Source organism: Giraffa tippelskirchi, chromosome 1 (genome assembly GCF_054371585.1).
Source record: "Giraffa tippelskirchi isolate mGirTip1 chromosome 1, T2T-mGirTip1v1.2.pri, whole genome shotgun sequence".
NCBI lineage: Eukaryota > Metazoa > Chordata > Mammalia > Artiodactyla > Giraffidae > Giraffa > Giraffa tippelskirchi.
The window spans coordinates 108,274,348-108,288,578 of record NC_137275.1 but is presented as its reverse complement, the minus strand read 5'-3'; the positions used below and the strand labels follow the sequence as shown (position 1 = coordinate 108,288,578).

Genomic DNA, 14,231 nt, shown 5'->3' with positions numbered 1-14,231 from the left:
AAATACTGTTGTTGTCTCTGTTTGATGAGTGATGAAGCTTCGTTGTTGTTGTTCAGTCATCAGATTTTGTCTGATTCTTTGCGACTCCATGTACTACACGCTCCATGGAATTCTCTAGGCGAGAATACTGGAATGGCTAGTGTTTCCCTTCTCCAGGGGATTTTTCTGACTCCCCACAGATTGTAAGGCTAAGGTTGAGCATTATTGTTTTCTATTTCATTGCAAATAGCCTTTGGGTATCTGAAAGGACAGGGTAGGTACTTTCAAGGGGTCTTCTGCATAACAAAGCCCTTTCGGCAAATGTGGTCATAATATCCAGGTAGGCGTTGCTGCTGTGAGTGTCACATCTCAGCCAGAAGGCAAATTCTGAGCTCTTCCTCTGGCAGAAACCAATTCACAAAATAAGCCAAGAAAGAGAGCTGGAAAAACAAACCACACCAACAACCGGAAAAGCATTCCTCATGAGGCAAAGCTAGAGAAAACTCAACAACCTTGTGGCCCAAAAACCCTCTTGGAAACGAATGTTCAGTAAGGAAGAGATGAAACAAGGCAAGTTCCAAGGAAGAGGCCATGCCCATGGACAGTGTAGTTTAGAGACGGCCTGACCGCTAGATGAAGACACACGCCAGTGTAAAGCCTTTGCAGACAGCAGTGATGGTCATCACCAGAGTTAAGTGTTTAGTCTGGTGACAACCTGCCCTGGGCACCACACGAGGGAGCAGACCTGGTTCTCTTCCTCTGCCCTCACACCATTTCCTCATGAAGGCAGCTCAGGTGCTATTGTGCCCTGCCTGCCTGTCTGGCTCATCCATGAGCTATGACCACCTCCAGGGAAGGACTCCGCCTTCTCTTCTCTGTGCACCATGAACCTGCAAAAAGTTGGCCTTCAGAACCTCAGGAGACTCACCCCACCCCCACTATAGGCAGAACCCTCCGCAGGCATTAAAACAGCTGTGGAGTCACTATGGCCCAAGCCCTGGTTACGGATCCCTGGAGCCTACTACAGCCTGTACAGCGTGAATAATCAGGTCCTTTATACACAGATTCCCGCCTGTCAGATCTGAGCTTGGGATTCATTGTAAGCTCTGGCCCTCCCATGGCAGCCAGGGGGGCCGCGAGTAGACAAAGGGGCTAGAATCTGAGTTTCGAGGGAGGCATTGAAAGGACAGGCACGGAGGCAACCTGTTGCAAACTGAGGGAGGGTCCCTGCGTGTCTCAGAGGAGGCCTCTGGTGTGCAAGTGTGGAGGAGGGCCCCCACGGTGCAAAGGAAAGAGAGGTACTCAGGGGCAAAGGCTCTTGGCCTCTCCTGTAGCAGCTCCAGTTGGTAGCCCGTGAAAAGTGGACAGCCAATGTGGTCACATGAGCGTGACTCTTATTCCCTCACAAAGCAAGAGAAAGGGGGCAGGGTGTGGCAGTACCCCGAGGTGTGGTGGGGTGGATGAAGGGAGGTGTCCTTCCTCTCTTTAGTGCAAACTGCTTTTGTCAGCCTCAGAGCTGCCAGACGGCAGTTACCAAGTCAGGTCCCCACAGTACCCAGTGTGGGCTGGGCGCCTTAGCCCCTGTCACATGGACAAGCCACACCTTATGGCTTCCCTGAGTTCTAACAGCAGGATCTGGGGGTTTTGTCTAGGTACACACTTCCTTGCTGTAGCTCTGTTACCTCCTTTGAGCCCCGCTCTTGTCCTCTAGAAAAAGGACATTGATTGCTACCTTAGCAGGTTGCTACCTTAATCCTGTGAAGACTAATTAGGGGAACCCTACAATGAGTAGCTTGCCTTAAGACATATCAATGACTAGCTGGCCTTAAGAGATCCTGGGCTTCCCTGATAGATCAGCTGGTAAAGAACCCTCCTGCCATGCAGGAGACCCCGGTTTGATTTCTGGGTCGCGAATCCTGATCCGCTGCAGAAGGGACAGGCTACCCACTCCAGTCTTCTCGGGCTTCTCTTGTGGCTCAGCTGGTAAAGAATCTGCCTGCAATGCGGGAGACCTGGGTTCAATCCTTGGACTGGGAAGATCCCCTGGGGAAGGGAAAGGCTACCCACTCCAGCAGTCTGGCCTGGAGAATTCCATGGACTGTAGAGCCCATGGGGTCGCAAGAGTCGGACACGACTGAGGAACTTCACTTCACTTTCAAGAGATATGACCAGAATCCAGATTAAACTGGAGGCTCCCAGTGTCCTCTGGCATTTCTTCCCTGAAGCCAGCCAGAACCCACACACATGCATTTCCAGGGTCTCCACTTAGCCAGCTGGACAGAAAACCCAGCGTGGTGCAAACAAGCTGACAGACAAGCAGGAGAGGACTCACCGGCAGACGGCTTTGCTCAGGTCTCAGGTGGATCTCCGGGACCACAGCAGGAACCGGCGCTCTCAGCCCCTGGGCTCAGCAGCGCCCTCATTCTCAGGCGGGCGGCTCTGCCCTGACGGGCGCGGGAAAGCCACCAACTGCCCCAGGCTGACCTCACGCCGCTTCCACCGCTGTAGCCTGACTTCACCCGGCCACACCCCTTTTGGCGGATCTTCCTCTTCCTCCCTTGATTCCAGCCTGAGGTCCGGCCCTGGGCCCCGATTGGTCACAGCCCCAGTCCTGAGCCAATCACGGTGGCCAGGGAGGATGGAGCACACCGATTGGCCAGCTCCAGGTCATGGGACCATATTCCAGGTCCCGTGACCATACTCCAGGTCACGTGTGAGCTGCTCGCCCTGTGTCAGCGGTGGAGAGAGTGCCGTACCCCAAGAGCAGGGCTGAGAGTCCAGTCACTGTGTCCGTGTGCTCAGGGTCCTGGGACGTGCCTGCGCGTCCTCTCTACACACCGCTTTGTCCTCTGCAGACGGATGATTCACGATAAACCTCTTCGCTTCGCAAGCGCTGTTGCACGCATCCACATTCAAGGGAGCAAGGCCTCCGGTTTGAAGGTAAGTTTGGAGATCCTCTCTTAACCTCCGGGCTTGTTTCTTGTATCCTGTTAGAATAATTTATTCAGTCTGAAAACCCCCAGGAGGACCACCACATGCTGCTTTGCGTATTCAGGATTCTTAGCTGTTCTGAGTAGAGGGCATGGCCCAGGGGCCTCCCAAAGGGAATGAATTTTGTCCAAGGCAGCACCTGAGAGGCTGAATCTCTGAATCACTTTGCTGTACACCTTAGACAAACAAATTATGGTAAATCAGCAATACCTCTATTTAAACAAAAGATATTTCCTCATCAAAAATTGTTCGAATTTTGTCAAGTTTTTCTTTCAATTGTTGGTTCTTCGTATGCAGTCTAATTGGTTTGGTGGTGTTTTGTGAGGTAGGGATCCAACTTACCTTCTCCTATGGATACAATATTGTCCCAATGGGACGATTCCTTTGTCCTTTCTCCTGGAAATGTCCTTTCTGCATTTACATGTTAAGAAGCATTTTTTTTTAAATGCCAAGTATCAAGGACTGCAGGTCTTTGGTAATTTGTACAGCACCCCAGAGGCATGTTTCCACTTCTGTGTCTTCTCTTCGCATTTTACCATTGCCCGTTTCTAGTATACACAAGTGCCCTCAGAGGGCTCTCTGCAGTGAACCATGTATGTTTCTGTGAGGACAGAGGATGTGAGCACGGAGGAGAGGCTGAGTCCATAGTGACCATGTGAGCATGCTCAGCAACCCCAATATTAAGTCTGGCTGAGACTTTCTCAGGCAAGGTCTGTGTTTCTTCCTCTTGGTGTCTGGATACGCAAAAAGATGTTGGTGGATTGGGACGTGGGTCTCTGGGTCCAGCAGTGTAGAGATATACCCATGGCCTGCTTTTCCATGATATTTTCCTCCTGCGGGCTCCGCTGAGCTGGTGTGGAGAGATTTCTGCTAAAGGCTTGAGAGGTAGTCAATCCTTCTGCTTTTCATGCCCTGCCTCGTCCATACTTCTGTCATTTTTTTTTAATATAGCTAATTTTCAATGGTGTTAGCCCTTGTGTCATTGTGACACTCAGGCACCTGTGGTTTAATAGACCTCCAAGTCCCGGGAGCTCTTTGCCTGGTGGAGACATGGAGCACTCAGGGAGCAGTACCACATCACCCTGGAGCCTGGACCAGAGAGAAGGTTCTTGCCAGGAAGGCTGCATCCCTGCTGTGGGGGGTTCGGAGTTATCACTTCCGATTGCACATCCCCCGGGCCCTCGGTGCAGGCCCCACTCTGAGATCTGGAAAGGAGGTGGCTTCCCTCCCTGACACAGAACTAGTATTTTCTGTCCTCGTCCTTGTCCAGTGCCATCTGGCTCCCAGGCTCTACCCTTGACCCTCACCCACAGGATCAGGAGAGCCCAGTTCTAGAGGAGTGTCATACAAGGAGAGTCTCCTGGAGACACTCCCTCCCCCGGCCTAAATAAGCACTTCTTTGGAGTTTCATAGCCCTGGGTGTAAATCCTGGGTTTGTGTCCATTTTACAGTTGAATATGCTGAGCCTCAGATCATTGTGTGATTTGCCCTGGGTCACTCTGCAGGTCAGCGGGTGAGCCGAGATTTGAACCCAGACTGTATGTCTTGGAGCCCGTGACTGTACAGGTGTTTCCGCTCCTCGGTTAAATTTATTTCAGGTTTTTTTTTTTTTTTTTTTTGATGCACTTGTATATGGGACTTTTCTGTTCTCTTATGCTTCCTCTCCTGCTATATTGCTGAGTTTATTAGTTTTAATACTTCTTACTTGGTGGCGTTTTTAGGGTTTCATATAAATCCTGTCATAATCGAATAGTGACAGTGTAACTTCCTCTGTTCCAATGGGGATGCCGTGTATTCCCTTTTCTGGCCTAGTTCCTCTGGGTAGGACACTTCCACTACTATGTTGAACAAGATTGGTGAGAGCGGGCATCTTTGTACTATTCCTGATCTTTTAGGAAAATCTTTCAGCTCTTTATCACTGAGTTGGATGCTAGCTGTGGGTTTGTTTTACGTGCCCTTTAGTATGTTCCGTGGATAACCACTGTATTGAGAGATGGTATCAGAATTGATGTTACACTTTGTTGAAAGCTTTTTCTGCAATTATTGAGAAGATCACATGATTTTATTCTTAATGTTGCTCATATTGTGTACCACCGTAATTGATGTACAGATAATAAATCATGCTTGCAGGCCCAGAATAAATCCATTTGATCCTAGTGTATGATTCTTTTAATGTATTCTTCAGTTTGGTTTGGTAATATTTTTTGGAGGATTTTTACATCCAGGTACACCAGGGTCAGAGTTCTCTGGTGGTTCATGTGGTAAAGAATCTTCCTGCAATGCGGGAGGCCTGGGTTTGACCCCTGGGTCAGGAAGATCCCCTCGAGAAAGGAATGGCTACCCCACTCCAATATTCTTGCCTGGCAAATTCTGTGGACAGGGACCTGGTGGGCTATAGTCCATGGGTCACAAATAACTGGACATGACTGAGTGACTCACACTTACAAGAGTGCTTCTTGACATTTTTAATATCTACATTGAAGATTTTATCTCAGTCAAAAATTACAGTCAAAGGCAAACATGTCAAAAGTCCAAGAGTCCTTAGAATTAAATGACAATAATTCCTAACAGATGAAAGCAAGAAGGACTCCACATATTTACTCTTGATAAGAATTTTACCTCTTCCGAGGAATTCTCATTAAGCTGAATTAAAATGCAAGCTTTAGTTTAAAATCGTAACCTTTTTCGGTATTATGTTTCTATTTTGAGACTGAAAGTTTATCATTTATGTATGAGATATTAAGCAATACTATGTAGCTATTAAAATCATATTTTCACAAACTCTAATGACATTTATAAGCACTTATACTGGAAGAATAGCTAGGAATAGAAGATGATCCCGTATAGCTTTAAATGAAAGTACGTATGTGTTGAATGATAGTTTTCAGATTGTATTGATTTATTTTTATTTGGAGAATAACTGCTTTACAATGTTTGGTTGGTTTTCCTCATGCAACACCACGAATAAACCATAAGTATATTATCCACTCTTTGGTGAGACTGCCTCCCAGTTCCTGGCATCTCACCCTCTAGGTCGTCACAGAGCGCCATGCTGGGCTCCCTGTGTTATCCAGCAACTTCCCACTAGCTAGCTATTTTGCGTTGGTAGTGGCTATGTTTCAGTGCTACTCTCTCCATTTGTCCCACCCTCTCCTTCTCCAGCTGAGTTCACAAGTCCTTCCTCTACATCTGTGTATCTATTTCTGCCCTTCAAATATTCACCACTACCGTTTTACAAGATTGCATGCGTATGCATTAATATACTACATTTGTTTTTCTCTTTCTGACTGACGTCACTCTGTATCCCAGTTTCTAGGTTCATCCACCTCACTTCAACAGACTCGTATTTGTTCCTTTTCATGGTGGAGTCGTATTCCATTGTATGTATATTCCACAACTTCTTTTTCCATTGTTCTCTTGAGAGACATTAGGTTGCTTCCATGCCCTGCCTATGTTAAATAGTGCTGCAATGGACATTGGGTACATATGTCTTTTTAGAGTTATGGTTTTCTCAGGGTGTATGGCCAGTAGGGGATTGTTGTGTCATATTGTAGTTTTATTCCTACTTTTTCAAGAAACCTACGTTCCTTCTCCATAGTGGCTGTATCCATTGACATGTCTACCAACATTGCAAGAGGGTTCCCTTTCTTCCATGTCCTGTCCAGCGATTATTATGTGTAGAATTGTTGATGATGGCCATTCTGACTGATGTGAGGTGATACCTCATGTAGTTTTGATTAGCATTTCCTGAATAATGAGCGATGTGGAGCATCTTTTCATGTGTTTGGTGGCCTTCTTCCTGTTTTCTTTGGAGAAATTTGTTCAGATCTTCTGCTCATTTTTCAGTTGGTTGCTTTTTTTCCGGTATTAGTCTCGACGATCTACTTGTGTACTTTGTAGATAATCCTTTCCAAGGATTCCATAACGTACAGAATTCCTCAGAACATACCTTAGTCTTTGGACGGAAGAACATCAAGTGCCTTCTTTGGTGTGTATGTATGTACATGGCATGTGTTTATTTTCATTGTGCAGATATTGCACTTATTCCATTAGATTTATCCCTGAGGAGTTCATAGGTTTTGATGACATTATAATAAAGGGTATTCTTTAAAATGTCAATTTCTGGTCTAGTTTAGTATGTTGAAATACAGTGCATTTTTATATGTTGACCTTGTATACTGCAACGTTGCTGAACTCACTTTCATGTGTGTACCTCTTTTGTTGATTCATTTTCCACGTTAATCATCAGGTCGTCAGCAAGTACAGTTATATTGTTTTTTCAGTTCATATGATTTCGATTTCTTTTTTCTTGTCTTGTTACAGTGGCTAGGAGTTCCAGTACAGAGTTGAATAAAAGCCAAGAGAGCAGACATCCTTGCTTGGTTCCTGATCTTCAGGAGAACCACCATATGATGTCAGCTCTACATTTTTTGTAGGTGCCGTTTATGAGGTTGGGGCAGTTTTCTTCCGTTCCTAGATTGCTAGATTTCCATATATCAATGATAAATATTGTCAGATGCCTTTCTCTATCTTTTGAGGTGAGACTGTGGTTTTTATTTTCAGCCCATTGATATGGTGAATTTCACTGATTTTTTCAAATGTTGGCCCAAACTTATGTTCTTGGGATAAACCCTATTTGTCATGATACCTTGTACTTTGAATTGATTACTGATTTCCTGATGTGTCATTAAGGAATTTTGCATCTGTGTCTCTGAGGGATATTGATATTCTTGAAATATGTTTGTCTGGTTTGGGTATCAAGAGAATTCTGGCCTCAGAATGAGTTAGGTGTTTCTTTCTTCACTATTTTGGAATAGTTTGTGTATAGCCAGGATTTTCTTCGTAACTGTTTGTTAGGATTCACTAGTAAGGCCATTTAGGGTAGAGATTTTGTGCGTGTGGGTGTATGGGTGGGTAAGATTTCTAACTACGGATTTGAGTTTTAATAGATTCGGGTTATCTGTTTCTTACTGAGTGGCTTTCATAGGTTGTGTCTTTCAACAAAGTAGGGTGTTTTATCTAAGTTGCCTAAAGTTGTTCACAGTTTACCCTTTCCTTTCAGTGTCTATAGGATCTGTACTGATGTTCCCTCTTTGATTCTTGATATTGGTAGTTTATGTCTTCTCTTTTTTCTTCGTCACTCTGCTTAGTCAATTTGACTGATATTTTGAAGAACCTAATTTTATTTTTTTCATTTCATTTTGTTTTTCTGGTCTCTGTTTCATTGATTTTTGCTCTTTCATTTTCTTCTTTCTGCTTGCTGTGGATTTCATTTGTTCTTTTATAAGTTTTTTAAGATAGAGTCTTAGAGGATCGATTCAAAATCTTTCTTCATTTGTGTAAGTATTTAATACTGTCAGTTTCCCTCCAGGTACTGATTTAGCTATGTCCCGTAGCTTTTTAGTATATTGTATATTCACTTTTATTCACTTCAAAATATTTCCTGTTTCATTTGTGATTTCTTCTTTGACACATGAATTCTTTAGAAATTTGCTAATTTCCTGATGTTTGGGAGATTCCTGGATATCAGGGGTTTTTTAATTTCTAATTTAATTCTGTTGAGATCAGAAAACATGCTTTGTATGATTTGAGTCACTTTAAGTATGCTGAGATTTGTCTGTCTTTTGAAGAATGTCCCATATCCCCTTGAGAAGAGTTTTATCGTACTGCTTGTTGGATAGAGTTTTCTATAAAATGTCAGTTAGATCAAGTTGGTTGATAGTGCTGTTTAAGGGGGTTCTCTGGTAGCTCAGATGGTAAAGAATCTGCCTGGAATGCCGGAGACCTGGGTTTGATCCTTGGGTTGCGAAGATCCCTGGGAGGAGGGCTTGGCAACCCACTCCAGTGCTCTTGCCTGGAGAATTGTTTAAAGGCTTCAACATCCTTACTGACCTTGGTTGGTTGTCTGTTTTGGCTTCCTTGTTCAATCAGTTATTGAGTCACGGAGAGGAAGACTGAGGTCCCTGACTGTAACTGTGGGTGTGTCTATTTCTTCTTTCAGTCTATTTCGTTGTTGTTTTCCTTATCTCTTCTTTTTAAACCTATTTTTTAATACACTTAAGTGACTTTGAAATTAGCAGATGTTTTGCTAAAGAAATTTAGAAAACAAAGCGTTGAAACTAAAATCAAAGCTAGCCAGAGATATTTTTAGTGAGTAGAGTTAGGTTGATCCTTCAAACTTGTTGATGAGTCGTGCCATTCTTTGTTGACATATTATTATGTACAAAAGCTATTTCAGAGAAGTAATGTGTAGTCAGTTACAGTTTTATTATGGTTTGGTAGATAGGTTAAATTTATTGCCACAGATGAGTCATAGACTTTTAATGGTATAATTTCTTTGTATAAAATTTTGCCAGCAAATTTAAAAGGTAGCAAAGAAAAGATCAAGTAATTTTGAAGTTATGATCAATACTGTTGTCTTTGGCTTAGCCTTTGAGATTATGTAATTGTTTAAAAATCCATTTTCAAGATAATGTAAATGGCCCTTGTGACTGCTTCCATGGGTTTTTTTCCTCAATTGCTGCTGCTGCTGCTAAGTCGCTTCAGTCGTGTCCGACTCTGTGCGACCCCATATACGGCAGCCCACCAGGCCCCCCCCGTCCCTGGGATTCTCCAGGCAAGAACACTGGAGTGGGTTGCCATTTCCTTCTCCAATGCATGCAAGTGAAAAGTGAAAGTGAAGTCGCTCAGTCATGTCCGACTCTTCACGACCCCATGGACTGTAGCCTACCAGGCTCCTCCGTCCATGAGATTTTCCAGGCAAGAGTACTGGAGTGGGTTGCCATTGTCTCCTCCATTTTTTCCTCAGTTAACCATCCTCTACTATTGAATGCAGATCCTCGCGTACAGGAACGTGAAACATGAGTGGATCGGCAACAAGTGGCTGCCCAGTCTGGGCCTCCCGCAGAACCGTAGCTATTTCACGGAGTGCCTTGTGCACGCATGGATGCTGGACCACTTGACCAAGAAAGTCCTTCGTGGGCAACTGAAAATGGTTGATAGTTTTCACAGGTCAGTCAGTGCAAGAAGTTCTCACTAGCCTGCTGAGAGATGTTTGCCTGCGGCAAGGTCTAAATTTTTTCTTTTTCTCTTGGAAACAGAAACAGTTTCCAGTGTGGAATTGTGTGCCTGCGAAGGTTGAACTATGACCGAAAAGGACTGGAAAGGAAAAGAGAAGAAAGCCAGAATGACCTGAAAGGCTAGTACAGTCCTATTTCTTGCTTCCCAGTGTATAAGCAGCCTCAGTGATTTCCTATTTGAAAGAAAACTTCAGGAAATGCTTTCCTTGGAGAAAACACACCTCGCATCATTACAGAAGAGGGAGGGACGGAAAGGACTGTTTTTGAGGTCGTCCTCTGTGGCCAGAGAACCTGTGCTCTGTCCTGGGGTTCACATGGGTGAGCTCAGTCGTGTCCGACTCTTTGCGACCCCATGAACTGTAGCCTACCAGGATCCTCTGTCCATGGGATTTTTTAGGCAAGAGTACTGGAGTGGGTTGCCATTTCCTTCTCCAGGGGATCTTCCCGACCCAGGGATCGAACCCGGGTCTCCCGCCTTCTAGGCAGATGCTTTACCGCCTGAGCCACCAGGGAAGTTCCAAACACCCATGAAAAACACTAATTCTTTCACTGAAACAGCAACAAACAGCAAAACCTTATCTTTGGTCTCTAGGAGAAGAAGAAAAAAACCGCTGCACCTCCACCAAGGACAGTGAGTGTCAATGCAAACCTGGCACTTTCTGTGGAGAAGATGCACCTGAATTCTGTCACAAATGCAGCACCGGGTGAGACACAGGAGCCTAGGGGGCTTTCAACCCACAGGAGACCCCAGTTTCCTTGTACCCCTGTCTCTCTCCTGCTTCTGTGAAGCCCCTCCCACCTCTCAGAGCTCCCCTGTGCCTGTGGGGTCTCCTGAACCTGCAGCAGCGCTCCCCACCACCCCCGTTTGTCCTGCACGGCTTTCCCAGTGGCCCCTTCCCACGTCTCCTCAGGAGGGGCCTAGAAAGACCGAAGTGCTGACAGCAGACAGAAGTCATCATGAGGCCACGTGTGTGCTCCTTCAAGGTTCCTATAAAACCGGAGCCAACTCGCCAGGCCTCACACCCAGCCCTTGCTCGCCAGTAGCACCTGAATCTTTCCTACTGGGGTGCTCGGGGGCCAATAGTAATTCACTGTCCTCTGATGCTCCAGTGTTGGCTGAGATTGGTAGGAAGAGTCAACAGGTGGATGAGAGGGCCTCGTATTTTAAGTTTGACTGGAAGATGAGTCAAACTTGTGCCCATACCCTTCTGACCCTTGACCTGGATGAGGCCCCCCTCACAGAGCTTCCTGAGCAGCCCAGGGAGGCCAGGGCGGGCCTTGCAGAGGAAGCCCAGCTTTTGAAGGACAGCTCTGAACGCTCAGCAGGAGCCCGGGGGCCACAATACACAATCCTGGATCCTTCTCCTGCCCAGTGAGGGGGAGTGAGGGGACCCTGCCCTGCAGACAGCAGGAGCCTGTCCCGCCTCCAGTCTTGTCAGGGGACCCAGGACAGGAGGCTGCCCCCTCTTTCTCCTCATCCAGCTAGCTGTCCCTGATGAGTCCCCCTGTGTCTGTACCCAGGTGCCCGGATGGGAAGGTCATGGTCATGGACTGAACGCCCTGGAGCAACATCAAGTGTGTGGACCAAGAATCAAGTACCCTGGCCCATGGGGAGGTCCTGGTTCCTGGAGAGCGAGCAGCCGTGAGCCAGAGACTACCCATCACTCCCTCTCCCTCCTCATGCACTTCACTGGTGATGAAAATGGTAACTGGACTTGGAGTCATCACTGTCCTAATCCTAATCGGATGTGCTGTATGCTGGTACTTTAAAGGTGAGGTTCTAGAAGGGAAGGAGGAGCTGCTGGCTCCCTCCTCCATCTCCCCAATCCTCCTGTTCCTCCTGGCTTGTCTCTGATCTTGTTCCCCAGGAAACCCCTCCTTCTCCCACCTCACCAGGTCCTACCAAACCGTGATCACATCGGTCCCCCCAACTCAGCTGACGGTCCCCTCTTCCCCCTGGCCGAGTCTGGTGGGAGGAGGCAGGAGAAGAAGGTGGTTCAGGAGCGCTACACAGAGATTTTCCACGAGTTTCATTTTACTTCCTTTTCTCCCTTCTCTTCTCCTCCCTGAGGGTTCTCCAGACTCGGAATGTCCCGCTTGCCGTCACAGGCCCGGGGCTCTGTTCAGTGTCTGAGCCCCCAGCCTGCACCCTGTCCCTAGGGAAGGAGGTGTGGCAAGAGGGCTGTCCCCACCACTCAGCGGATGTCTCTTCTCTTCTAGGTCGCTTGAGTGAGTGTTGCCACAAGGTGAGTCTGTTTCTCCAGCATCTGGCGGCATCAGGCCCTCAGTCACTGCTTTCCCCCCACAACAAAGCCCAGGGTGGACATGGTTCCCGGTTTGTCCTCTACTGTTGTCCCTGACTCTCTCAACTGGCCTGGGGGCTCTAGGCTGAATGTAGGAGGGAGACGGGCCTGTTGAGAGCTGTCCTAAGGCCGGTTGGCAGCGCTGGCCCTGTCCTTACTGTTTGAGACACCCTCACTCTGTAACCCTGGACCCGGAGGCATGGGGGGTGTCAGGCAGGGGTGCTCAGATCCCCTTAGCATCACACCAGAGCCTGGGTGCCGTCAGCAGAGCCCAGATGTGCTGAGTCTATGCCCCCTTGGGGGGCACAGCACAGGAGTAGGTGGGAAGGCAGAACCCACTGTGTCCCCCCAGATACTGTAGGGGTTTGTGGGTTTGTGACTCCTGGGTCAGCGCCTTGCTTTCTCAAGGCCCTTTTCTGGTGCTTATGTGTCCCCCAAGAGGGTCTGGGACTCTGGACCATGCCCACAACAATACGCTGACCAATGGAGATTCACTTTCCCTTCTGGTCCCTTGGCAGGAAAAGCTGACAGAAGACAACGCCCAGTCCCAAGATGAAGCAAGCAGTCTGTCTGTTGGTGAGTGTGGGGCTCTGGCCCTTCTGCTTGCTCGGACTGTGGTAGAGACAGGGAAAGGCAATGCTGGTCAGGTCTCCTCTCCTCTGGGGAGGTGGTGATGGAGGGAGACCAGGGCATGGAGGGAAGGGAGCCCCACTCCCTGCTCTGGAGAGAGACCAGGGCATGGAGGGGAAGGGAGCCCAAGCCCTGTTCTGGTCCACTGGCAGCTCTGATGCTGTTGATCCTCTGTCTTGTTCTCACCACATCCCTGGTCTAGAACAGGGCAGCCGAAGGGTGATCACTCCTCCCATGGCTGACCCAGTGATGGAGTCAGAGCTACATAATATTTGTCTGTGTGATTGTTACACCGTTTTAAGCCATTCCTCATCATAGTAGGAATTTCACATTTATTTCAAAAGTATTATTAAGCTGAATCTACTTGAAGTAAAATTTCTTTGTCAACATATACAAGTATTTTCATTATGTATATGTGTGTGTGTAGGGCATGGCAACCCACTCCAGTATTCTTGCCTGGAGAATCCCCATGGACAGAGGAGCCAGCAGGCTACAGTCCACGGGGTCGCAAAGAATCAGATATGACTGAGTGACTAAAGATATATATATATATATATAATATATGTATACATATATATATACACACACACACACATAGAGACATCTACAGTTTTGGGTCCTATCATTTCAATAGTTTTGAGGGTTTTGAGTATTGCCTTAATTTATAAATGAATCTAGGAGGAATTGAGATCTTTCAGACGTTCTATATTTTTCTTATGAAAAGAGTTAGCATTTTAAGTTAAGAGTTTTATAATCCCTCAACTCCATGTGTGTTTTTCTTTGGTCAATTTCTCATTTCTTGTTGAGGCTGTATCTTTGTATTACAGTGTTCTGTAACCTTATGAGTTTATCCAACTCATAATTCATTATAGAATTTATTGCCTGTTATAATTTTTAACATTCATCCATCCATACATTCACATTTAGGTATTAGTGTTGAACCATTCGAGTTTGATAAGAATACAACCATATATCCAATAACGACTCTTTTGTCCACTCCCTTCAAAGATCCTGCATTGGTTTTGTTTTGCTTATGGCTGCATCTGCCAGAATTTCAGAACAATGTTTACTAGGCTCAGTTCTGTAATCTAGGATCCTCGATGAAGACCAAGGCTGCTCTCCATTGTGTTTTACAGAAACCAGCAGCCCCTGAAGGATCTCGGAGGAGAAGATGGCTGCTGGTTCCAACAGACACCACTGAAAGTGAGTGTTTTTTTCCTGGGCAGTGGATCAGGAGTGGAGGGAGGAG

General features: G+C 46.5%; 2 protein-coding genes across 7 annotated transcripts in view; one reads left to right on the top strand and one right to left on the bottom strand.

Moving 5' to 3' along the window:
- LOC145506495 (N(6)-adenosine-methyltransferase non-catalytic subunit METTL14-like) overlaps positions 1–14,231 on the bottom strand; it is an 87,795-nt gene that overhangs the window by 40,794 nt on the left and 32,770 nt on the right. The gene's annotated exons all lie outside the window — the stretch shown is intronic.
- LOC145506582 (liprin-alpha-1-like) overlaps positions 1–14,231 on the top strand; it is a 38,795-nt gene that overhangs the window by 19,733 nt on the left and 4,831 nt on the right. The window contains exons 2-9 of one of the 5 annotated variants that reach the window (XM_081491576.1): positions 2,666–2,919; positions 9,806–9,981; positions 10,071–10,168; positions 10,642–10,753; positions 11,571–11,821; positions 12,270–12,295; positions 12,871–12,928; positions 14,119–14,185. In XM_081491576.1, the coding sequence (XP_081347702.1) occupies positions 2,839–2,919; positions 9,806–9,981; positions 10,071–10,168; positions 10,642–10,753; positions 11,571–11,604 (501 nt within the window). In that variant the 5' untranslated portion in view covers positions 2,666–2,838 and the 3' untranslated portion in view covers positions 11,605–11,821; positions 12,270–12,295; positions 12,871–12,928; positions 14,119–14,185. Of the gene's footprint in view, positions 1–2,665; positions 2,920–9,778; positions 9,982–10,070; positions 10,169–10,641; positions 10,754–11,570; positions 11,822–12,120; positions 12,296–12,870; positions 12,929–14,074; positions 14,186–14,231 lie in introns of all 5 variants that reach the window. The other 4 variants (XM_081491597.1, XM_081491571.1, XM_081491587.1 and 1 more) reach the window with 4 other exon arrangements.